Raw genomic sequence first — 27,602 nt, 5'->3', positions numbered from 1 at the left:
CTTCATATCAGTCCATAGAAATCCCACTCTGGCTTCTGTATGGAAAATGAATTATAGGGAAATGAGTGGAAGTAGGAACAAGTTAGGAAGCTACTGTAATAGTGTAGACCAGAAGTGACTGATGGCTTGGACTAGGGTGGTAGGACTGGAGATATAGAAGGAATGTATGGATTAAATGGGAGTGTGTAACAGTTCTTTATTAAAAAAAGTTTTTTTTATAAATGTAGGATATTAATTATTGTCAATATTAATTACCATTTTCTAGATGCAGAAAGAATTGCTTGACACAGAACTGGATTTATATAAGAAGATGCAAGCTGGAGAAGAAGTCACTGAACTTAGGAGAAAGTATACAGAATTACAGCTGGAAGTATGTTTCACCACAACTACACAGTATGCTAAAGAGGAGCAGATGTAGTCATGGTGGTCAATTTGAAAATATATCCCCCTCATTCTAGTCAATAATTGTTGGTAGTCTCTGACATACATATTGTGAGTTGATATAGGAAAGAGAAGGAGTTAGCAAATTTTTCAGAACTGGTTGAGAAAATCTTTTATTTAATGAGGGGTGGCAGCAGTACACCCAAGTCCTTCCACTTCTAGTGAGTTTGGTTTCTTTTCTAATTTTAGTCTCCCCTTCTCCCTGGGCCCAAAAATCTATTAAAGCCTTTTTAGGTATTCTTACAGAGATATTCTGTGGATATATAGGCATATTATATTGAGTTGCTATAAGGATCAGACTTTAGTGGAGAACTATATTAAAAACATGCTTAGTTAAGTTTTGCCTATAGGTGGTGCTGTGGATATTTATAAAAGAAAATAAACTACTAATTTAGCTATATGAGTATGTAAGAAAAATCTAGTGAAATTGATCGTGGCAATGAGCATTTGTAACATTTAGCAAAAAGATGTTTAAAAATCAGAATTACATTTTGAAGTACAGAGACATTAATGTCATTAATGGTGTTGGTACTTGTCTACATTTATGATTAATGGCACAATTAAAATTTTTTATATTTTAGATTATTTTGCCTCCATCTGAGAATTATGCTTTCTTTCCAAATTTGTTATCACCTTGATGATTTTTTTTTTCTAATAGGGCATATTCTGAATTTAGTACTGGCATCCAGGTATTAAAGACTGTTTAGCAGCAACTGTGCTTTTCTTAAGGCTCTATCTTGCCTGTCATAGGAAATCGCAGGATGTTCTCTAAACCTGCATTCATTTTGCATTCTTTGGAAACTTGATAGGGTTGCCTGTGTGTCCTGGCCAAGATAACAGTTTTTGAAAAAGATAAATTTCTTTCATGTTAATATAGAAATTGTGTTTTCTTTATTATGGCAATTACTTGCCTGTGTTGGTGGCACTTTAAAAAACAAGTTATCATTATTAAAATTTTGGTTCAGAAATTTTAGTAAATATTTAGTAAATAAATAATAATTGCACCTATGTTCTTCATTAGTCCATGTTTTGTTTCTCTATCATGATATAACTAAATGCTGAATGGCATTTTCTGGTTTGCTTTTGTGATGGCTAAACTTTAGTTTGTAGTTACCATTGGAATATGCAGTAATGCATTATTTCCCAGAATGTGTCACTGACCACACCAATTCCATTTTTTCTTAACAGATGTTAGTGCAAAAAGCTTTTGAGGCCAAATAAATTTGGAAAGGGTTGTATTAAACATGCTTGTTGCCATAGGGTTTCTTTAGAGGTTTTTGCTTTGTGAATCCCTAAATATACCTATTCAGTATTCAGTATTGCTCACATTTGTTTGTCCATGGATCCCCCTTTTCAGGAACATTTTGAGACAGTGTTCCTCAGAGCATAAGTCTGTATGTGCTTCTCCATTATGAACATTAATCCTTGACCTGTGAAGTTTATTATTTGTATTTTAGATTATTATTTTAGCAGATGTTAAGATGAACTGTCCTTAGATGAAGAAACAAATACTTATACTTGAAGAGATTTGTCAGTGGTGCCTGCTTGACATTTCTACTTGGATAGCTCACATCCTCAGACTCAACCTGTTAAAATTGAATTTGTCTTGCCCCTAAATTTCATCTACACAGTTACCTAAGCCAGAAATCTGGGAATCTTCATTGATTCCTACCTTTCCTTCACTATCCATGTTAATTAGTTACCAATTTTTATTTTTTTAAAGATTTTATTTATTTAATAGAGATAGAGACAGCCAGTGAGAGAGGGAACACAAGCAGGGGGAGTGGGAGAGGAAGAAGCAGGCTCCCAGCGGAGGAGCCTGATGCGGGGCTCGATCCCAGAACGCCGGGATCACGCCCTGAGCCGAAGGCAGACGCTTAACGACTGAGCCACCCAGGCGCCCCTATTTAGTTACCAATTTTTATACATATTACCTCCAAATATATCTTCAGTATGCTTCCTTCTCTGTGTTGCCACCACTGTAGATGAAGCTTCCATTTTCAGTTGTTGGAGCTACTTTAGTAGCCTACTGACCGTTTTCCCAGCTTGTTCTTATCTTTCTTCTACTCTGTTCTTAAAACTAGCCAGAATAACATGTTAAATTCCGATTTGATTGCATCACTCTGCTTTTGTGTTTAAAGTGTTTTAACGGATTTTCATGGCTCTTGGGATAAAATTAAAAATCCTTAATTGTGGTCCTTAAAATTTTTCATCATCTGGTTCTGCCTGTCTAGCTTCATTTTTTCATCCCATGTGGTCCATGTGCACTGGATTTCCTGTATTCTTGGAAGTACTGTGTTTCTTTCAATCTTGATTCCTTTGTTCATGCTGTAGCCCCCACCTCTCACCCTTACCTTTTTGTTCTTTGTTTCTTCTTTGATTCATGGAACACATACTAAATATCTAGTCTGTCAGCTGCTGTTGTAAGTGCTGGGGATCAAGCAGAGAATAAAACAATTAAAAAATATCCTCATGGAGCTTTCATTCTAGCATCTTATTCATTGCCAACCTTTAATGTTCTGTTCAAGTCTTTAAAGCATTTCCTTACTCTTTGAATTACCTCTCAGTAATATTATTAAGTAACTTGGTTGCTAAATGTCTCTTGCCCTTCTAAGATTTGAGTTTCAGGAAGGTAAGGACCTGCACATAGGAAGTGCTTGTTAAATATTTGTGTAATGAAGGAATGGTATACTATTTATATAAAACAATGTGGTGGGATATAAGTTACTGTGCTACATTGGTTGTAAAATGATGTTAGTATAAGTGAGTAAAATGGTGAATTTGAGATAATTACACCTACTGAAGTCAACAGGGAAACAAATACACTAAAAGTTGTAAGTGGGAAAGTTGTATTATGTATGTATTAAACTGCTTAAGTAACATTTTAACATTGTGTATTATTTGGAAATCAAGAATTGCTGGTCTGTTTATGATACAGTCTGATACCTTGGAAAGTAGGAACTTAGTAGAAAAAGGCACATTTAATAATTTCAAAACATTGTTTAAATTGATGTTATTTTGTTTTCTAATTTCATTAGCTACCTAAATTTGCTTTCACTTTAAAAACTAAAACCCTAACTTGAGTTCCTTTCATAGGCCGGTATTTGAATATGATGTCAAATTGTATAAAAGATGGACTACTCTGACTTTATATATATATAAAATGTGGGTTGCATTAGAAATTGAGACGTTTAGGGGCGCCTGGGTGGCACAGCGGTTAGGCGTCTGCCTTCGGCTCGGGGCGTGATCCTGGTGTTGTGGGATCGAGCCCCACATCAGGCTCCTCCGCTATGAGCCTGCTTCTTCCTCTCCCACTCCCCCTGCTTGTGTTCCCTCTGTCGCTGGCTGTCTCTACCTCTGTCAAATAAATAAATAAAATCTTAAAAAAAAAAAAAAAGAAATTGTGACGTTTAACTTGTGTGTCTGATCTCTTCAAGGCTGCAAAACGAGGGATTCTTTCATCTGGTCGGGGTAGAGGAATTCACTCAAGAGGTCGAGGTGCAGCTCATGGCCGAGGCAGGGGTCGAGGTCGAGGTCGAGGTGTGCCTGGTCATGCTGTGGTGGATCATCGTCCCAGGGCATTGGAGATTTCTGCGTTTACAGAGAGTGATAGAGAAGATCTTCTTCCTCATTTTGCGGTACTTTCTTACTGTCCAACAAAACACGTACTGATAATCATTGTTGGGGATAATGGATATTGAAGGGGAAATTATGAAAATATGAGTAATTTAACCCATTAATCTGAACAAAGGGTTTGATTAATCCGGAATAATTTTTTGCTAATTATTTAAAAAAAAACTGAGGGATTTTTTTTGTTTGTTTATTGCTATCTGGAAGAAATGTTGCTATTCTTAACAGTAGGCCTTCAGATATTGTGAAATGAATTATTTAAATTTTGCTGTTTCAGAGGGGGATGTCCTGTAGTTTAGTTTCATTTGACACATATTTTGAAGAGAAAATTCAACACATCACATAGCCCACCCAGATTTTTAAAAATTAAGATGGGATTTTATTTGTAAATACTGTATTCTTGATCTAGCTGACCTTAGAAATGAAACAAGACAAAATTTTGATATATGATCTTTAAGTTGCCTTTGCTCAGTGGCAGGATATAATTAAAGGGAGTCAGTATAATATAGACCTATGAGAAAGGAGAATGAGATTCTAGTCCTGGCTAACCCATTATTTAACTTGGACTTCCTGAGATCCATTGGGCTCCTGTGCAGAATGGAAATTATACCTGCCTAAAGGCCTTTTCAACTTAAATGTTGTGATTCTTAGTGGTGTCCCAAAGGTTAGTTACTAAGCATCGGTCTTGCCTTCAGGACTATAGTTACTGCTCTGGAGATATGAAGGAAATAACCAGTTCTTTACCTTCAAGGATTTTATATTTATTGTTTTAACACACAGCAGTTAAACTGCAACATAATTTATCACATCATCAAGCTAAATTTATTAAAAACTGTAAGTACTTTAGTAATTTAGAAAGGCATATGATGGAAAAAGAATAGTACAGGAGAATTTCATGAGGTAGGAAAACTGGTAGGTTAGATCTTGAAGGATCAATAAGCTTATAGATAGGTACACAAATAATTGAATCTTTTGGAAATTCAGATTTAAATGTTTGACAATCATATTCTAAGCTGTTGACAGAAGTTACAGAGGTGAAACTATACTTTGTCAAGACATAGGGAATTATTGAAAGAAATGATATGTATTTGAGAAATAACTAAAATGATAAATATTTAAGGACGAGGAGTCTGGAAAGTCTTATGCTTGATGGCTTCAAAGGAAGAAAGAAAGGAATCAGAGAACTAGAAAGGATCTTAGAGATAATCTAGCCCAATTCTCACCAGCTTCCCCTACCCCTTTCACAAAGGAAAGGAGATCCAGATAATTGTTTTACATGCAGTTATACAGCTAATCAAGAAACTAGCAAAGAATATGTTAAGATAATCCAAATAAACCAGGTGATTTGTTATGTATGTATTTTAGTGAGACTAGGATGTTTGGTTTTGTAAATATCCAGAGCCTCTAAACAGAGATTCTTGCATGCATTTAGAGATTTGAACTCCTTTCAAAGTTAGTAGTGGTAATGCACTTTTAAAAATAATCAGTCTTTAAGAATGCAGGTTTAAAGTTTAGTTCTTGGTCTCAACCTGGGATTTGAACATGTGACAAGTAACAGGAAAAAAACTACATTATTATGGGACCACTGACTGTTACAGATTGTGATTAACAAAATACTTTCATTAATTTATCCACTGGAACCAGTAGTAGTATTAGTGATAAAAATTATAGCTGAAAGTTACAGAGCATTTATTTTGTGGCAGGTGTTATTCTTAGTGCCTTATATAATTCATTATATTATGAGTTATCTCAACAACTTTGAGGACGTACCTTTATTATGCCCACTTTAGAGATGAAGAAGATGAAGCATGAGGAGATTAAGCAACAACAGTTCACACAGCTAGTAACTGACAGAGCTGAAAGGAGCTGATCGATGCTAGAGTTGGTTATCTTTACAGAAATGTTCAATATGGGGAGAGTGCGCGCACGTGCGTGTATTTAATGAGATTATAGTTATTTTGGTTTTGGGTAAAAAGAAGGAAGGTATTAGTAATGATATATAAAGGACTAGAATTTTCTATGATAAAGGTTGCTGTTTAAAGGAAATATAAGAAAAATCCATCCACGTACAGAAAAAATAAAATCCAGCAAACCAAAAGCAAGCATAATTTAATTTAGTTTTTTTTTTTTAAAGAGCATGCGGTGTAGAGGAATATGTAATAGGAGTGAAAGCAAGGTCAGTTTGAATCTTAAGAGACCGGGACTCTCCTGGTATTTAACTTAATTACTTTGGGAAAATTATTTAAATCATCTGAATCTTTTTTTTTTTTTCCCACCATCTTTAAATTGGAAATGACACAAAAAACTCATAGAATATCCTGAGGATTAAATATTCTGTTTTAGAAAGAATTTAGCATCAGAATAATGAAAGAAGGGCAATAAGGAAGCCCATATATGACCATTGTTTCATTTTTTTAAAGAATAGTTCATTCAAGTATAAGTTTCCCTAATTCTAGTATAGAAGTTTAAATAGGTCCATTCTTTATCTACAATATCAAGTACTAAAATGAATTATTCATCTTTTTTTTTCTGTTAATCACCTTGAATTGTTATATATTCTGGGTTACATTTATTGGTATTTTAAAAGCCATTAGGGTTTTGGATGTTTCAAAATATTTATTTGGAGGAAATACTTCTTTTTAATTTAAAGCAATATGGTGAAATTGAAGATTGTCAGATTGATGACTCTTCACTCCATGCAGTAATTACATTCAAGACAAGAGCAGAAGCTGAAGCAGTAAGTATTAGAAATAATCTAATTTATTGAAAATTTAGATTTAAATGTTTTATAAATATTGCTTTTAAGTCTTAAAGGAAACTTTTTTAACTTACTAAATAGCTACACTTCGACAGTAGAGAGGTTATATGAAGTAATTCATGGCACAAAGAATGTCCTAAAGCAGATAGGCAATTCTATTTATAACATGATAGAATTAGAATAGTCACCAAGTTGAATATTAAGTTGTATTGTCTTGAGACACTAGCCATTCTCCTTCCTTTCTCTTTCACAGGGAATAGGGCCACCTGACTTTCCATTATCCTTTTTCTCAGCTGGCCCAGAACAAAGTCTGCTTTGGCAGAAAGAGTAATGAGAGATAAGGTAGAAGCTGAGATATAATCCCGATGGTGGATCTTCGAAAGCATCCCTCATCTTCTACTTCCTAGTCCCAGTAGGCTGAACTCTAATGTGTCCCTAGCTTAGCATACCTCCAGCTAAGCCTCTACAACTTTTTCCCCAAGGCATGATACATTGCTCCAGCTTTTAGGGTCCTTTTAATATAGTTATCTTAAACCATGTCTTTTGAACTGTCTTTACAAAGAATGAGTATATGCAACCTTGTCTTTCATCTGCGTTTAAAAGATTAAAAGAAGGAAAATGGGTATGAGTATGGGAGATTTATAGGCACATTTTTAGCCTTGTGTGTTCTTTCTTCAGGATTGCAGAGAAATAGATGTATCATCTTGTCCTTGGAAAAATGGAGTAAGAGTTCCAAACAGTTAACCTAATGTGAATGGAAGAGCAGTATGCTTTTCAGAAGTTTTAAGTGGATTGTGGTCTGAATTAAAGTTTAAAAAACTTTCTAAATTGAGTTATCCTCTTGAATACTCCCTGACAGCACAATGATACCTTACTGGGGACCTAGCCTTATAGGAGTTGCTCTTGGGGCATTGTAACCAGTAAAAGACTGTAGGTCTGAAAAGTCTTAATGGAGTATTCAGCTGGGGCCTTGTAATAACTAGTGTCAAGATTAGTGGTGTAGGAGGTAGATAGTTTTATGGAATAGGAGTTCCTGATCCTAGAGTTTTGTTTTTTTAAGTCTACTTTTGGGTAATCTTTCACTTAAAGATCTTTTTTGAGAATAAAAAATGTTATTGATGAGAGTTTAAACCTTTCATAGACATGTATATATACATGTTATATTAAAAAATAGATCTTTGATCAAGTTTTCTATCAAAGGTATTATTGAGTATAAGTTAAGAATAAGCTTCATTTAATTGTTGGCTTCAGTGATAATTTTTAGTGTAATGTTAGGTAGCTTGAGTAAGTCTCTTTATGTTCTATTTTCTAGGCAGTAAAACAGTGGTAATTGTCATTGTACAAATGGTTAAAAGTTTATTAAACTTCTTGCTTATATGGCTGAGGGAAAAAAACCTTTTACCTCTGAAATAATTTTTGAAAGTTTTGCTTTTGGAAAATATATTGACATATTTGCCTTCTTTCTTGGGTGTTGCTTTATCTACCTCAGATGTATATGTTTGTATGTACATATGTCTATATTTATACAGTGCATCTGTTTTCCAAATGAATACTAATCAATTCAAAAGACTAGGGATTAATGTATGACAAAGACTTTAAAACATTGAATTATGTGGAGGTTGAAGAAGTGACAAAATAAGTTAGATCTAATAAGGATTATCTTTTCAGAGTAAATACCATTTTAGTTGGAATTACTTAATAGGCTGAAAGGAAGAACTACCATTGCTATGATAGACATTTGGTTTTAAGTTATAGAAGTTGTTAATCCATAATTATTTCTTTAAGTCAAACAATTCTTAAAATTTTGTAACCTTCTATTGTAGAAAAGAATAGAAGATTAGGTCGAAGCTTATCTTCTTCTAGCAAGATACAGGCTAAAGCAGTGGTTTTCAAACTTCTGGATTTCAGGGACCATTGAAGTGCGGGAATTCAAAAATTAGTGTGTTTGACATAGAGGCGCCAGTTTTTAATTTTTCAAGGAAGAATGCTTAAAAAATACAAAACGGATTTCATGTACCATCACCATCATTTTATAAAATAAAGAAAATTTTAACACCGAAAATATAAGAGGTTATAAACTCAAGGTAAATGATAGGCCTTCCCAAGAAAAGAAAATTATCAACCTTTTCTAATGTTTATTTCCAAATATTTCTTTGTTCTTATTTTCTGAATGTTGTCCTAGATGAGCGAATGAATGTCTCTGTATTTTCTGTAATCAATAGATGGCACAATATTTCAAAGTCAAAGTATAAGATAAGGTACCTCAAGATGTTCATACGTAACTGAAAAGTGAGAAATTTTCCACATATGGATGTACCAGATTTAATCAGCCATGTTGATGGCCTTTAAATTGTTTTTATTTTACAGTGCAGTAGTGAATATTCTTGATGCATATTTCTCTGTGTACATATGTGAATATGACTGTAAGATATATTCTTGAGACATTATTGCTGGATGAAAGGATATGTGCATTTAAATTTTTGTTGGATAGTTTTAAAATTGCTCCCTTCATCGGCGCCCCCCCATATAGGTTGTACCACATTTGCTTGCCCACCAAAGATGTATGAGAGTGCTTTTTCCCCACACATGTGCCATTGTGTACTCTGCATAGTGGTTTGCTTATATAAAACACAGGGATACATAAGCCACAGTATGCTATCGGTTTTATTTTGGTAAAAATAGCAACTCATTTTAATACACTTTACTGCTATGATTAAAATTGAACATTTTCATATATGTTTAAATGCTCTTTATTTCTGTTTCTGTCAGCTGTTAATGTCATTTGCCTACTATTTTTCTGAGTTCTGATTTTTTTTCTTTCTGAATTTTTTTCTAGAAAATTAGCTTGTAAGTTATAAAGATTTTTATGAAAATTCATATGAATTTTATTTGGTGTAAGGTGTGAAAAGGGAGCCTACTTGATTTCATTGAGTGAAAGCTAGTTTCCCAAACTTAGGTGAAATACCTTTAGTAGGAAAAAATTTCCACGTTTATTGGGGCGTGTTCATGACTCTCTTCCCCTGATCAGTTTTCTTTTCATGTGCCTCTTCCGCACTGCTTTAATTAAGCTAAACTTTTTATTTTAATAGTTTGTCAAGGCTGTTGTTTGGATTCCCTCTTACTATGCCCAGCTATTGCTTATTTTCAGCATCTTCCTGGTAAATTTTTTGTTTATTTTTTATATAAGCTTTAGAATAAACTTACCAGGTTCTAAAAAGATAGAATACTTAATGGGAGAATTAATATCTTTATGATACAAATATTCCTCTAGAATATCATTGTATTTCAATCCTTTTTTATCCTTTAAGAGCATTTAGAGGTTTTCTTTATATAGATTTTATATGTATATATATTTACACATATATGTAATAGATATAGGTAATGTACATATTTTGCAGATTATATAATATATAATGTAAATGTATAATATAGTAATATATAATGTAAAATATATATAACATGTATATAATTTCTTTATGTAAATAAATATATTAGTTTTCCCCTAATCATTTAACTTCTAGTTACTTTAAATGAGGTGTTTTTTTCCATTGTATTTTCTCTTGATTGTATGTGGAAAAACTGTTTTTATCAAATATAGTAGCTGCCATCTTATCTTTTGATAGTTTTTTAATTTTGTTGTCTTGGGTTTTTCAGGTAATCATATCCATCTTCAATGTTTATAACTTCTTACTTTCTGTTACTTGTTAGTACCTTTAGAAAAATGTTAAATAACAGTAGTAGTAATTGTGTCTTTACTCATCAAATGTCATTCATTGTCTTGCTCGTGAAATGAATTAAAATAATAAATGAATGAAAACATTTCTAATAATTTTAGTATTATATATGATGCTGGCTTTTAGATTAAGGTAAAATATAAATGATTCCTGTTTTTTGAAAGCTGTAGAGATTTTTGGTTTTTGATCAGAAATGGATTTTATCATAACTTGTGTGTATTTATAGAAATATGAGGGGTTCTGTTCCTTCATCTATTTGTATTGTTTCCTGAGATTGAACTAACCATTTGCTTCTGGTACAGATCCCCACTGTATTGTATTTTTCTTTGATAAATCCCTGAAGTCTGAAATCTGTTCCTTTTTTTTTTTATTTATTTTTATTTATTTTTATACTTTTAAAAAATTTATTAAAGTATAGTTGACACACATTGTTAGTTTCAGGTGCACAACATAGTGATTTGACAGTTCTCTACATTACTCAGCGCTCACCATAAGTGTAGTTTCCATCTGTCACCATACAACATTATTACAATATTATTGATTATATTTCCTATATTATACTCTTCATCTATGTGACTTATTTATTTTTTAACCGACGTTTGTACCTCTTAATCCCCTTCAGGTATTTCGCCATTCCCCTTTCCATCTCCCCTCTGGCAACCACCAGTCTGTTCTCTGTATTTAAGAGTGTTTGTTTTGTTTTTTAGATTCTACATATAAGTGAAATCATACAGTATTTGTCTTTCTCTGACTTATTTCACTTAGCATAATAACCCTCCAGATTCATTATGTGTTGGAAATGACAAGGTCTTATTCTTGTATTTATTTGTAGTTTTAATTCAGTCTTCAGAAGTAAGATTAGTTTGTAGATTTGGGGGGGATATTATTTTCATCAGGTATCAATACTACCTGACTTTATAAAAAGTAATTGAAAAGTTTTCCATCTTTCTTTGTGCTCTGAGTTAATTTTAAGTAGCATTGGAGATATATTTTCTTAAATGTTTAATCTGTGAAAATACCAGGGTCTACTGATTTTAGACCATGTATCTTTGTAAAACATTTTTCTTTTCTGTAGAAAGGATTTGTTTATATTTCCCCCCCCTTTTTTTTTTTAAGATTTTATGTATTTGTCAGAGAGGGAGAGCAAGCACAAGCAGGGGGAGCAGCAGAGGGGGAGGGAGAAGCAGGCTCCCCGCTGAGTAAGGAGCCCAATGGATGTGGGATTCATTTGATCCCAGGAACCTAGGATCATGACCTGAGCTAAAGGCAGATGCTCAACTGACTGAGCCACCCAGGTGTCCCTGTATTTTTTTTCTTTTCTGGCTTTACTTTGGTACTTTTGGTAGTTGTTCATTTTGATTATCAACTATTTTCATTAAGATGAGCAAATTTAATTTTATCTTCTTATTTCCCCCACTTTCCTTTGTTATTTTGTATATTTTTACATTTAGCCCCACTTCCACCTTTATAATCACTACCACCTTGCTCAAGTAAGCATCCTGTAGAATACATTTAAACATGTTTTTTATTAACATTTTATAAGTAGTTACAAAGTTCATTTTTTTAGTGTACATTTTAATAAAATGGTTGCAGAACTCTTGAAGCAACTGCCACAGTATTGAAAAGCACTGATCTAGTTGATATTATACTATTAAGCAATAGTAAGTATAATACTGGACTTGGCCAAAAAATTCCAGAGGTCATAAGAACAAAATGTCAGAATAACCAAGAATATTCTGAAAAGGATGAAGAGTGATAAATTTCATAAATGCATTATGAAATAGTTAATATAGTAATTGTATGGATAGACAAATAATAAAACAAAATAGAGTCCAGAAAAAGACCTAAATATATTAACGAATTGTAGAGGATTACAAGGAGATATTTTATTTAAATCAGGAAATTTAATTTTGCTGAGTGATCTATAAATAATGTTAGGACAACTTACTGTTAGGAAAAAATAATACATTATGCCTTTATTTTTGGTATCAAAATAAAGGTGCATAAAAGTTTTTTCTTTTTTCAGTACATATGACTAGTAAAAAGCTAGGGGATTCCTGAACAAAATTTTAATGTGGAGGGGACTTTTTAAAGGATTGGCACAATTTGGAAGCCATAAAGGTAAACACTGACAGATTACAGTACATGAAAATTTAAACTTATTTATGACAAAAAGAATAGTAGCAACCCTTTCCCTTTAATAAAAACATGGATTGTAAACAAAATCAAGATCCAGTTGAGAAAAGAATATTTTACTAAACAAATAGGACAAAGTTCCATTCAAGAAATTAGTTTAAATATGGTGTGGGTGTGTATGTATATAAATAGCCATTCAAGAGAAGTGAAAAATCGATTGGTATGGCTATGAAAAGGGTCTGAGAAATAATTGGATTAATAATATAAGAAAGAAGGTGTAAGTCCAGTAGAGTGTGTTCCCATGTACATATCCTTCATATGTATATACATAAACCTTTTTCGTATGTGCATAGGACTTTTTTTTAATGTGTTGCAGAATTTTTTTTTCCAACTCTTCATAGGATAGTGGTGGTTATGTCTTCAGGATGGGACAGTCATGGATCATGATATTTACATTATGTAATGTGAAATTTTTGAATTTTTAAAAAATAAAATGGGTAGATTACAGAATTTTTTGAACTTTAAGGATTTTATGTTGCAAATTACCTAAAATAAATTTACATATTTAAAAAGCAAGAACTCGGTTATCTCAAAAATTTATACAGTCAAATAGTCAAAGATTTCTAATGGAGAATGTTGATAAAATGTTAAATATACCTAGCTTTGAAAATCATCCTATAAAATGTTAAAATTAAAACTTTAAGAGGGTTGTAGACTCACCTTATAAATTTGAAGATTTATGTGCTAAATATAGAGATTTACAGCATTAGGTCATCAGAAATGTTTGTCAAGAACTTACCATAGAAAATAGTAAAATTTTTCGCCTTTTTTAACTGGATGAAAAGACAAGTTTTATGAGTAGTCATTTCGCATGACACTATTAGACTTCCTTATAGTAAGATATTTTTATGTAATAGTTTTAGCTTTAAAAAATTACAAGTTTCTAAACTTAAATATCATATATAAGTACTTAAAAATTTTTTTAGTTATATGACACTGTGATGAGGCCAAGGACTAAAAACTCCTGAGCTGCATTTTAATAGGTATGAAATCTCTTAAATTTATCATAGATTTATATGTACTGATTTAAAATTTATACCTGGAGACTTTAATATCACACAACTCATGGTTCGGTGTCATTGAACATGTCATTGTTCCTAGATTTCACATTATGCTATATTTGAGGTTGTGCTATAAGTCTTTTGTGACTACGAGTTATTTTGGCATGTTGCTAACACTGATTTTATATTAGTTCACGTTACTTCAATATGAACGCACGATTTCCTAATCAGCCACTTAGTGTAGCAAATACTAAGTTTAACTTTTATCTTATATAGTTCTGAAAGCTTTGTAGGAAGTATTTTAGTTTCAGTAGAAACATTCAAGGTTTTTTTCTTCATGGAGATACTTAATTTTGTAAGAGTGATAATGTCAAATATCGTATATTTAAAAATAATGTGATACTTTACTGATGTAATTTTAAAATAAGGTGATACTTTACACATGCAAAATTATTCTTATATTTGCTAAAGGTTTCCAGTTTGTAGTACTCTGTCATTCGTAAATTAACAAGAATTAAAATGCAATAAAATACATTTAGCCTGTTGATCCTAATTTGGACTTCGATTCAGAACCTACAGCGGATCTTGAAATGCCTTGAGATTGTTGCCTTGATCAGCCATTGTCATTGTATTGTAAACATGTAGACATAGTTAGATACTTGCCAGTAGTAAAATAGGTCTGCTAAAGCATGAGAAGTTGCTATTGTTTTCTTTTTAAAGGTATTTCCAACCACAAAGCTGATTTCAGAAGGTAAAGAACCATAAAAAGTAAATTATAAATTATAATAATAAACAGTAAATGGAGAAATAACCACAAAGTAAATGGATAGTTGTCTTCACTTTTGTTTTACCAATTTAATTTAAATAATAGGTACTATAACATTTCATTGTTTTTTTCAGAAATTATTAATGTTCTACATTCTAATGTTTTTAATTGTTTTAGGCTGCAGTTCATGGAGCACGTTTCAAAGGGCAGGATCTAAAACTGGCATGGAATAAACCAATAACTAATATTTCAGCTGTCGAAACAGAAGAAGTTGAACCTGATGAAGAGGAAGTATGTTTGTTTTTTTTTTAATTTGTTTTGGCCCTTAAATGTTCACATTTTTATATGAAATGTGATTTTATGGCTGTAATTTTAACGTAAAAACCTTTTATTCCTGAGCCATATTCCAGGCAGGAGATGTCAGATAAATGCAGACAACTTTAAATTTTCTGGATTAATGAGAACTATGGATTGCTAATCCAAAAAAAAGAGAGAGAAAGAAAGAAAAATCATATATATACTCAGTTTTCATTTACTCTTAGAAAATAATAATTATTCTTTAGATTTTTATCCACAGGAAATCTTGTAATATTTTAAGTTTTAGAGGATATATCCTACTCGTTTGTTTTATTAACATTTCAGGTTTCCTTTATTTTAATTCATATCGTTCTAGTTTGTTAGAGTGAATGCCTGCTATATGATAGATACTGTGATAGGCACAAAAATGAATAAGACACGGTCCCTATCATCAAGGAGCTTATAATCTGAAAAGGGGGGTGGTGACAGACACATAAGAAACTAATTATAATGAAAGGCAGAGTGATATGCTCAATAAAGATTTGAACAATACGCTGTGGGAACCCAGGGGAAGGAGTGATTATTTCTGTCCCGAAGAATCTTGGAAAGGTGGTGACAGTGGAGCTGAACCCTAAGTGATAAAAAAGCTTTCCATAACCAAGAGCTGGGATTGGGAATAGAGTTGAGAGAGGCATTTTAGGTGTGGAAGAGGAATAGGTATGAACAGTCCATTTTTCTTGGGTACAGTAATTAGTATGATGGTTGAGAGGTGTGAACATAAAGAACAACAAAGTGGGAGAGCCCTTTGAAATCATAAACATAAAAATAACTCTATTTTGTTTGATCATGAAATAAGCTGTAGGAAAAAGTTGAGCTTAATAAATAAAGGTAAGGTGGGGAAACTGATTCCATGTTTTACCTTTGTTAGATTTTCATAATGGCACTTCATTTTGTCTGAAGAGCATTCGAGGCTGTTATACATATCCGTAGTCAAATGCAAGAATAAAATGTGTATTTTGAAACTCATATACATGATTTGTCATTTTATATTTTAGATTATACCTTTGTCCTTCCATGAGTTTGAATTGAATGGGGAGAAAAGCAGGAGAGCTCCTGGTATTAGGTATTTTGAAAAGTTTGAAAAGTAGTCTGAGAAGCTTTTATGAAGGGAGTGGGGAAAAGCAAGGAATGCTATAAAAGAAATGTTTGTTACATATAGCAGAAAAAAATATAAATCTATAAATCTTGATAGACTTTTCTACGAAAGTTTTTGGTTGATTTAGTGTCCAAGGTTAGACAGGGTAAGTCAGAGAAGACTTATTGATGTTTTTTTTTAAAAGCTAAAAGTATTGAGCACTGTTCTCAGGTGTAGAAGATGGCATAATTTGAGCAAGTGAGGCAGGAGAAATGGCATGTACAGAGGCTTACTTCGTTATTTTTTTAGTGCAGTTCAATATAAGCAATAGAATAGATACTGTTGAGAAACCATTGAGTGGATAAAGGTTGCTTTTCTTTGTTCTTGAATATTGTAGCTATAGAAATACCTTTTGTATTCGCCTCTGTTGAGAGAAATCAGTATTTAAAAGTGTCACCTTTTTTCTTTTCTTTTTTTTTTGGGTAAATTCCTAAATGCATTTTAACCTAAAGTTTCAGGAAGAGTCTTTGGTGGATGACTCATTACTTCAAGATGATGATGAAGAAGAAGAGGACAATGAATCTCGTTCTTGGAGAAGATGATTTGACTGATCATTGATCTGCATATGCTAGAACTCTACCTGTGTTTCATTAGTATAATCTAATGTACTTTTACGTATTTGTAAAAAAACAATTTTTTGGTAAAATGTGATGAAGATGGATTTCAGAAATAGACGAAAGAGAAGAAAACTACCTTCTGATCTTGTATTTTGAAAGATTGATGTTTGCATTTTATTTCAGTAAACAATTGCTAAAGACATCACACTAGAAACATATGCAATGTTTTTATTACATACTTCTACTGAACATTACGGAATTCTTTGGGATCTTTATAATTTAATGAATAGGTCTAAAAACTTACGACCAATACTTGTTATAACTTAGAGGATTTTGTTTTACTCCAAATAAGGAATGAATTTGCATTTAAAATCTTAATGAATGTTTTCAAAAATGAATAGATAACATAGTACTCTAACTAAAGTCTCCAAGTTTATGTATTCATAATATTACATAGTAGTATGCTTAGGCTTTACTATGTATTAGCCTTTTGTTGGACTTGTGTATGTATTTTACCATATGGGTTTTAATGATAACGGTGTATGACTGCTTTGCATATGAGTCCTTATGCATTCAGATGTTAAAAATAAAGTGGAATGGTCTCTTGAAAAGAAAAGAAAAGGGAAAAAAAAAAAAAAACAATGACAAAAAAACCCCCACAAAGGCCAAGACAATGTTCCTTGATTTTAAAAAAGGAAAAAAAAAAAAAAAGAAAGAAAGAAAAGAAAAAAAATTAAAATAAATAGACCATTCCAGATGGTGATCTACCCTTCCCCCCAATTATCACAAAAGGAGCTATAATCACTAACTTATTAATAATGGTTACTGGTACCTTTACAATAATGTACAATCCAATGTTAAAGATTTATACCACTTCAGTTTGGTTTGATCCTATAAATTTTCAACAGATGTCTTAAAATTTAAAAGCAGGCTGATTAGTTTGGAACCAGACTTCAAGTAGAGCTAACATTTGGTGAATAAGAAAACATCACATTACATTTTGGATGTATGAAAGAAAACTTGACCATTTGAAGATGTATGAATAAAGAAATGTACTATAGATACTACTTTAGGAAAACACTGTTTGGTAAGTGTTCCAGTCTGATATTTTAAGTGTGCATTTCCTATACTTGTATAAAAATCTTTGACATTTGCAACAGTATTGTGATTTTTAAGTGGATTTTTCTGGCAAATGAACGTGATCGTTGAAAGTTGATACAGCAGTTTCAGGAAATAAATGCATTCTTTGTAGAATGAGGGGGTGGGAGATTACATATTTATCTTTCAAAATTCATCGTTTCAGTTGCAAGTGTTTCTGCCCTTCCTGAGATTATAGTGATTATATTCAGTGTCACATTAAAAAAAAGAATCACTTTCTTCCCATACTGGGGTCCTCACAGTCACAAACTGTAATTCCAACACCATAATCCTCTGTCAGTGGGGTAACTAATGGATGCTGTTCCTCTTTTATTTTTTCCTCCCACACTTAGGATTAAAGTTGTATATATGTTCTTGATGGTAATACTATTTCATAGGAATGTTTTGGCTTGCAATTGGTACATGTATTAATATTTAAAATTTCAAAATCAATTTGTTTTGTCAAAATAGTGACTTTACCCAGAAACTTCTTTACTTAGATCTATGATATATTTTTATGTAGTCTCTTGTATGTTGACTGTGCTATTCTGATTCATTAGGTAAGTTTCTTTTCTTTTCTTTTTAGTAGTCGTGAAAGGTGCCAAATTGGCAGAGGCTCACGTTTCTTCTCTTTACACCAAACAGGTATTATAAAGAAAGAAAATCTTTCAAAGGCCAGTTAAATCTCCATGCTGATTTTTGGCTTTATAATTTGACTAGTGAATTTTAGCCTGATTTTTAAAAATTATTGTATAATTCCATTATAATTTAACAGAAATTACCTCCTACTTATTTAAATCCATAAATAGCTTATCAGTTTCCCTAGTCTTAAATTCTCTAGTAACCTAAAATTAAAATGTTTTAAGCCATGTTGCTTTGAATGAATGAGAAAACAAGTGTGTTTCAATTTTGTCTCAAAGAATGAGGATTCAATATTAGAGACATTCATTAGGTTCAGGATTACATTTTTATTATCATTAAGATGATTTTGACTATAAATATTAGTACTTAATTGCTATTGGATTTTTGAAATTAATGAATATGCTTATAAATACTAGTATTCTGCACATACTTTCATGTGTCCTGATTTTAAAACTTAAGTTATCCCTTTGAGGCAGTTGCTAAGTCCCATTTTACAGATAAGGAAACTTAGGCTAATAGAGATGGAGTGACTTGCCCAAAGTCACAGCGAGTGAGTGAAAGGACTAGATTTGAATACAGGCATTCTGATTTCAGTGCCAACTTTTTTTTTTTTTAAACTCTATATTGCTACTCCTTCCTAATTATTGATTGAGCATGAGATTGTTTTCGCAGTAAATGTGGTAGTTCTTGCACAGAGTTGGTAGACTTCTTGGTCATTAGCTAGTTCATACCTTTACCTTCCCTTCTAATACAGCACTTTGTTCATATCTCTGTTATAGTACTTACGTTGTAATATAATTTATCTGGTTTATATGTCTGTCTTCCCCACTAAATTACAAGCTCCTCTAGGAAGGGGACCATGTCTTATTCATCTTTTTATCTCTAGTGATTATCACACAGCCTGGGTCATAGTGGGCACTCAGATGTTTGTTGGATGAATTAATGAATGAATGCATATTTAAATCTCCAATAATGGAGTGACAATTACCTCCCTTGTTAATTCTTATCAATTTTTCAAAAATCTCTCCTGAAGGTCTTCTCAGTTATTGAAACCATTTTGCTAAACAGTTGAACAGTTAGGTATTGCAAGAGTGGGGTTACAAATACTGGTGGAGGAATATACATGTAGTCTTAATGGAATTTCCACAGCAATTAAGTAAGACAATAATTTGGAGTATTAAATGTTGCAGTCAGTTTCAGGAGTAAACTAGCCTTTATTTTCTGTCAGTGTGTAAGAATAGAAATGCCAAGAGCCACCAATCTAGTCCATCCCACTAATTGTTTTATATCCAAAGGTGACCTAGCAGAGAGCTACCAGGTAAGAGTTAAGAGATTTAGCTTTTGGTCCCAGTTCTGCAGCTAACTCTCTGGCCTTAGACAAGTCTCTAAACTTATCCAGGGGTGTTTCCTTGTCTGTAAAATGAAAGGGGTTGGACTAGATGATCTTAAGGTCCCTTTTCACACCTGTAGTTTCCTTGGTAGTATATTTGATCTAAAACAATTTAATATACCTGTACCAGTTCTCCCTACCAGTTGATGTTGTTGTTTCTGTCGTCCTATTAATAGAAACAACGTAGATTTGGTTATAATAATCTATATTGATATGTCTTGGTACAGTTTTGTATATAGTGTTCCCAAATGCTTGCTTTTGCTGGCACAAAATTCATTTAACCTCTAAAGTATAGCTAAACTTCCCTATTCACTAGACTTTCCCGTCCTACTTACAACTTTTCCCTTTGCTTCTAAACTCAAAATCTTAAAACTCTTTCCCTTTAGAATATGCTACCTAAAACTTGAAACACATTTTTAATTCTACAATTCTCCCAACAAGTTCTTTGCTTTAGTATAGATCTGGGCTGAGTTTGAAGTGAAAAAAGGATCAGAGCAATGTAGGTAGCTGCTACTTACAAGAAAAAAAAAATGAGAGAAATATACATTATTGGTTAAAAGATTGATTAGGATTACCTCAAGGGATGGTTGAGTTGTCATTTTGCATATTTCACTCAATATTTTATGTCTACTTAAGCAGTGTTGTTTAAATGTTATTGAATAATTGTTAAGATTTTAAAAATTAATTTTAGTATTTAATTGATGCCCAACTATTTAATGAAATCATGTTGCAGGAATGGGAGAGTATTCCATAGCTCTTGTTTTATTGTAATATGATCAAGTGTATCAACCAGTAGTTTACTATAAAGACAAAACTTCAGTGTTCTAGGGTGATTACCTGTAGAAAGTATGGCTGAGCTTAATTGTAGGAAATTTCCTGTGACTAGAACTGTTTTATGGGGACTGTATTTCCAATCTTACTTGGAAAACTAATCATTGGCTCTAAGGGTTACATAAGAAAGCACAACAGTTGCTTGTTTGGTATGTTGAAATATCAATGGTTATTTTAGAGTGTTATACAAACTTTACCAATTTATATTTTCTTTTATTCTTCCCCATATACATTATGTGAACCAGTTGTAGAAAATTAGTTTTAGTCCTAGAATTTGTAGAAATATTTATAAACTTTTTTTCTTCCCTTACACAAAAATCTTTTAATCTTTTAAAACAAAAATGTCCTGCATGAAATTCTAGTTAATTAAATTAGTTCACTTTTTGGTCTTTTCTCTCAGGGCTTTTATTCTTCTAAAGCCCTATAAATTAAAACAAAAATTTAGGATTAAATCATCAGTGAAGGATGTTTGTAAGGCAGAGAGAAAATTTCCTTTTCCCAGATCTCAGGAATTACCTTGTTCTTGCTAACTTCTTGAACTGGCTAGTTGCTCTAAGGTATGTATGTATACAGGCTTTTAGAGGAGAGTAGGTTTTTTCCCCCCCCTCTCCCTCTCTAATCATTATATACCTATCAGATGACAAGAGATTATCTTCCAAACTTGTTACCTAAAAGTTCTAAGAAAGAAATCTTGGTGAAATGACTGCCATTCTATTTTCTAATAAAACGTCATACTTCGTTAGTAGAAAAATTCTGAATTTGGTAAATAATTCTCTTGCAGTTTATCAGTAATATGTATTACGTAGTGTAATTGAAAGCATTTTTTTGTTTTACTTTTTTTTGTTATCAATTTATTACTTGTTCCTAATTCCTCCCTCCCTATTACTTTATTTCATCCATCCACTTAACTTCCCATCACCCAAAGTTAGTCTTCCTTTGTATACTAAGTAGCACTGTCTCATTCTGATGTGTTCCTTTTTATTTTTGGTTGTTTAATCATTGTGCTTAGTACAGAATTTTATGTCCTATAATATAATTAAAGAATGAAATTGTTATCACATGGGAGTTAAAGGAAATTAGATACACCTCACAATTACTTTGAAATCACTGGGAAATTTAAAAAATTGTTCTTTTATTTTTATAGACACTATCTTGGAATTTGTTTAAAGTTACTTTGCCTACACACACTTTAACAGTTGACTGTCTTGTCAGTTACTGCATTTCCTGAGCAGAAATTGTGGATCACAGCTGTGTTGTAGCACTGTGATCTTTGTGGCATAATGTTTTAAGGAAGCATGATGCAGAGAGGTTTTGTTAAAATCATTTAACCCAAAGCTGATTCTTTGTCAGATTTGTCTGCAACTTTGGTTTTGATTCCTTCCTCAAGTAGATTTTTTTTTAATGTTTAGAAAAGTTGGAGATCAATTTATGGTGTGATTCAGTTTTTAGATTTATTTACTATTTTCAAAGTTTTTTTTAATAGTCTTCTCTTTTTCCAGCAGAGAGAGATCATCATTGCCTGAATTTAGCTTTGTGACTACAACAGCAAGACGTGTTCCTGTCTGGAGACGACTGTTATAATATCATCCTATCATTTTATGTTTGCTCTTAATCAATTTGAATAGATGTTTACATGTACTATAATTTGTATTTTGTCTTTTCACAGTTCTCTAATTGCTACATCTGAGTCCAGAAGTATGTCTGAGTGTGTGCTTTGTCTGACCTTGCTCTTATCTTAAACGTCTTCTCCCCTTACTTTATAGCCATTTATTTTTTAAACACTAAGAAGGAAAAAGACCTCTTGGCTTCCTAATATAAGTTCAGTCTCAGCCAAGTTGAAAATTGTGTCTAGGAAATCTGTAAAGCCATGATACTGTGTTCATTAGCATGAACAATTTAGAATGAAGAAAATGATTAAAAAGTTAAGCATGGGTCTGTTTTTAATTTTTCTGGGTTTTAGCATACATTTCTGGGGTTAGGATAGTCAAATAATTTTGAACAGATGCTAAAATACTTTTTTATACACTGTAATAACTTGCCTATTTCTTCTAAATATACTTAACTGAAATTGTTGCCAAGGCCACTTACCCAAATAATTTTTTCAAAAATTTCTTAGCTCTTCAAAACCAACAAGGAGAAGAATTTTTTTTCAAGTAATACAGGATGATCTCTGGATTATAAATATTGAGACATATCTATTAAATGTCTAATTTACACAGTTTTTCCATATTTTCCTCACTTGCAATCAAGACATCAAAGACAATCTTAAAAGCAAGGGGAAATTGTGTTGTGTGTCTAACATTGTTAAAGACTATAGTTTTCCTGTCTTAAAAGGTGTATGTTCATAATATTTATAAGCAGTATGGCTTAGAATTATTTATAAAGAGCGTAATTAAATCTTATCCTAAATATTCACCCCAAATACCCTTTTTGTAATGAGCATCATATAAAGAAGCTTTCGGAAAATTAATTTCTGAGTATTCCTTCATAGATTCTCATGAGGCATCTGAGAAGTTTGGAAGTTATACTTTATTCGGAAAGTCCAAATTATACTTGATTCTATTCACCCTTGTTTTTTTAGTTTCATTCGGCCATGCTCATATTTTCACATTTTTTTGTGTGTGTGCAAAGTTGACTATTCTGCAAACACTTCTTTTTCTTGAGTGTGCAGTGCATTTGTCTTCATGGAAAATAAAAAGAATGACCACATCAATCATAATGTAAATTATTTTGATCCACATTAGTTGACAATAGCTTGGTTAATATTAGGCTTGTGTTTAAAGGAAAAGTACATATTTTGGAAGGTCTTCTAATATAATTATGACCTAATAGCCTACAGGGCATTTTTTAAATTAGACTTCTGTTTTGGTTCACATTTGCAAACTAGCATATAACCACAAGGAATTCAAAGATACTTTCCCAGATGAGTTCAGTATTTTTTCTTTTCAAGGAAGGAAGATTCTCTTCCCCTATGGTAGTGATTTTCTTGCTAGGTTAGAAACCCAAAGAACATAGTCTGAAGAGACCATACTTGTTAACAGTTTTGATTGGTTCTTGGATGTGGACCACATACCAGCACCCTCAACTTTACTTTGTTATCTTTCTTTTTCTTTCCCTTGCTTTTAAATTAAAAACAAAATAAAGCAAAACAATTAAACATGCCATTGGGAATCAGAAGTTGAGATGATTTGATTCTCATTAAGATCATTGTGCTTTTTGAAAATTTCTGTGAGAGTCAGTAGGTCAGTTACATATTTAAATTCCTATATGTTGATTAATTAAAGAAGGATTTTCATCATTTCATTTTCCTGAATAGGATTCTCATGGAGCTATGTGTAGATAACTGTACAGAATCACTTTTGTGTAATTGAATGAAGTGGTTTACCTCTGCATGATTGCATTATGGAAGCCTTTTATATATCTTTATATTTTTCAATATACTTAGATTTTACACTATTAGCAGCTCTAGTCATGGCTATATTTGTTTTTTTTTTAAATAGAGTTTATAAATATTTATGCTCAAAATACAGATTAACTAAATATTTTTGGTCTTGTTTACAAGATAAATAATAACTTTAAAGTGATGCAGCCCCTCAAGTGTCTTAGGAAAAACGTTATTGGTGCTAAAAAACCTTTCAATATCATTTTTGAACCTGTTATCTAGATTTCGCTAGGCTTTAATGTATGATCACTTGTGACTTACTCTTAATCTAGCAGCATAATTATAAAAGTTGTCTGTGGTGAGTCAGGTAAAGAGCCCAGCCTGTTAGAAACACCCCATAATTTAAAGATATGATACAGAATTACAGTATACTTATTTGTGCCCAGCTTACAAAAAAGAAAATAGTTTCTTCAGTTTGTCATTAGCTCTTTTGATAGGAACTTTAATCTGGGTAGAATTAAAAAAAAATGATACATTCAGCATGGCTCAGTTTTCCCAGATTTCAAGTGGAAAATTTTCTTGTCCTAAAATAATGGTGTAATCCTGCTCTGCTTCAAATTCCCATCTGTCTTTTACTGAACAGGAGGCAGGGTAATTCTTACATATTAATAGAACGTTTGATGAGTTGTAAAGGGATGTATTACTTACATTGTACAAGTTTTGCATTGATATGTAGATTGTTTTCTACATCTAGAAGACTTCATTCCAGCACCTTAGTGAATGTTCTTAAGATACAATTTTTAAGTATCAGCAAAGCATTCATAGATGTTTACTTTTGATTCTCAGAATCCTGAACCTGTTTTGGGTCTGATATTACTTCAGAACATGTTATCTGGCACAAGATTTCCTTTAATAAGTGGTTTAATTTTACTCAAGTTCTGTGGATTGTTGAACCTAAAAACACCAAAGGAGTCTTTTCTTGTCTGGAGACTGGATTGTTCCAGTTTTTAATACCTGTGCCCATAAGTATCCCATTTCACGAATGTGTGTTGGCATGGGGAAAAAATTCCCTGCTCTTTGAGTGGAGCGAAAGTAATTGGTTAAGCTGTAGCAGCTTTTTTTTTTTGTTTGTTTATTTTTTCAAAGTGACAATAAAACTTGAACTGAAAAAGGTAAAACTTGAACTAGAAAACTACTCTTGTATGCTTAGAATGTTTATAGTATTACGTGTTTATGTGGGGTTGTCAACATTTTTATTATTTATAGTTGAATTATGTTGTTTTGTTTGTTAAATATCCATAATGTTTATTATTTTTATATTTTGAAAATTTTTTAAATAAAATAGTCTTACTAAAAACAGTTGTTAACTTTTTAAAATTGTTCTGCATCTTGCATCAATTATATTAATATGGAATAGAAAAATTTGCAGCCCTCAGGTGTTGCACAGTTGAGGATTCTGAAAATATTTATATATATACAAGTGGCTCCAGGTTGCCTCTTCCCATCTCTACCCTCCATTCCCACTTTAAATTGTTCTAAGTTGCCTTTGGTTCCAATGTGTTACTGGCCTAATGACTCCTTTTCTAACACATATACAAATCCTCCATACCCTCCTTCTCCCTAATTCCTGCCTCTTTACTATCCCTTTATTCTATTTGGGGGCCAGAAAATTTCTCCTTATTATGAGTAATAGAGATAAAATACCATTGTGATGTCAAAGAAAGACTGCCATATAATCTGAAGTGAAATTCGGTGTAAAGTGCTTATGCTGTCAACCTCCAAAGCCATTGAAAGTTTCCAGCACCTCCCTCTATAATTTTCAGTTTTCATCTCAGTGTTTGTTTTCCTGATCTGATTTGACCTGCTTTTCCTGCATTCAGCATGCTCATTTCATATTTAATTTCACTGAATGATAAATATTGCAATATTTGGTTTTTTTTGTTTTCATTGCAGATATACCTTCTGTCATCTATAACGTGGGTTAAATAAGCTTGGTAATAACCTGTCTTCCACTTGTGACACTGCTTCTACAAGAAAATACATTATCATCTCAAACTGCATAAGTCTCGATAAAAATCTAGTTAAATCTGGTTATGAAATAGTAGAGGACTTTGGTTAATAATGATGTACTGGGTAAAATTATTTTTAAAACATGCTTTATATAATACATACTTTACATATCCAGCCCCTGTGGAATATTTGCAGATTGAGCATATTGCCAACCTTTACTTAACCTGAAAAAATATTTCTGCATGAAGTATGAATGAATTTGGTCTTAAAAAAAATTTTTTTTTTAAAAATCACGTGTAATATCTTATTATAGAAAAGCTAGAAATTAAAAAGGGTAATAGCCTGTGATTTATAAATGACCACAGAACATTTGAAAATGGGATAATATAATGTATACTGTTTTGTAGTCTTTTCCATTCATGATAATAGGTTGATACCATTTTTTTAAAGCTCCTCCAGTTATAGATGAGTCGTAATGTATTGAATCCTTGTTTTGGGTGTGTAGGGCCTACCTTTCCATTCTTTATTTTAATATAAATGATGTGTCCTCGAATATCTTTGATTATTCCTTCAAGATATATTCTCCCAAAACTGGGTTAAAGTATACTTGTTTTTAAAACTCATGCTACATTTTCAGTTTGATCTTTTACAAAGCAGAGATGTATAAACATGTAGGTACTTTCATAATTTAGCTTTGGAAAACAGCATAAATTTGGTTTTTTGCACGTGTTAAAGCTGAATTTATATTCATATTTTAACAGGAACCAAATTATGCTTAATAGAATAGTTCAGTTCTGATGCAAAAGTGACATTATTACTAGTATTTTCCAAAATATGTTGTTGCCAGGATTTTGTATACCATACCAAATTTTTTTTGTAGTCTCATAACTAGTCTATTGAAAGGTAAGACAGATAATCTTTACCTTTATTAAATAAGATAAATGGCAGAATCAGGACTGGAATTTCCATTTCTCAGTACTACAAGCACTAGAAGAATACACAAAGACCACATAATTTATAGCAATGACACACTCCACATATTTTTTTATTTCAACTTTCCAAACTGCTTTTCTTCAGGAAAACGATTTTTCCCCCATGAAATTCATGAACGTTTGTTCCTGAAACATAAAGCATGGAATAGACTGAAAGAAGGAAATTACATAGGAATGGGAAGATGATGGGTTCTGTATATGTCCTAAGCAAAAAAAAAGAAAATTGAAAAGATAACCCATTTTCTTGGGAAGAGTAAAATCCCTTGCAAACCATGAACATTTTCCTGAGCTGTTTACGTAATGGTGATGTTTTATCTAATATTTAATACACTATATTGTATGACATTAATTCCAGTATTTGAGGGTTTGCAGTGTGGTGGCGGAGTTTTCTTACCAGTCTTTGATTCACCTTTTTTAAACCTAGAATGTGTTATTGAAGTATGCAAGAATGCACTTGGTGTTTAGTGTTATGAGAACCATGATTCTGATGATCTAAAATGTAGTATGCAGTGTATTTGTTTTGAGGATTTTGAATTTAAGAAATGGAGTTAACGAAAAGAATTCTGACTTCAAGGAGGATAGAGGACACGTTACGAAGTTAGCTTTTAAGATCTCGCATGTTTTTGAAACCTTTTTAATGTTA

At 32.2% G+C, this 27,602-nt stretch overlaps 1 protein-coding gene across 22 annotated transcripts in view; it reads left to right on the top strand.

Moving 5' to 3' along the window:
• Positions 1 to 25,299, top strand: part of RBM26 (RNA binding motif protein 26) — an 87,251-nt gene extending 61,952 nt beyond the window's left edge. For 7 of the 22 annotated variants that reach the window (XM_011225904.3, XM_011225903.3, XM_011225900.3 and 4 more), the window contains 6 exons: positions 266 to 370; positions 3,879 to 4,079; positions 6,722 to 6,808; positions 14,704 to 14,817; positions 16,471 to 18,357; positions 22,075 to 25,299. In XM_011225904.3, the coding sequence (XP_011224206.1) occupies positions 266 to 370; positions 3,879 to 4,079; positions 6,722 to 6,808; positions 14,704 to 14,817; positions 16,471 to 16,560 (597 nt within the window). In that variant the 3' untranslated portion in view covers positions 16,561 to 18,357; positions 22,075 to 25,299. The other 15 variants (XM_034665360.1, XM_034665364.1, XM_034665351.1 and 12 more) reach the window with 12 other exon arrangements.
• Positions 25,300 to 27,602: the final 2,303 nt, after the last annotated feature.

This window comes from Ailuropoda melanoleuca, chromosome 7 (genome assembly GCF_002007445.2).
Source record: "Ailuropoda melanoleuca isolate Jingjing chromosome 7, ASM200744v2, whole genome shotgun sequence".
NCBI lineage: Eukaryota > Metazoa > Chordata > Mammalia > Carnivora > Ursidae > Ailuropoda > Ailuropoda melanoleuca.
This window is presented reverse-complemented; position numbering and strand designations above follow the sequence as displayed.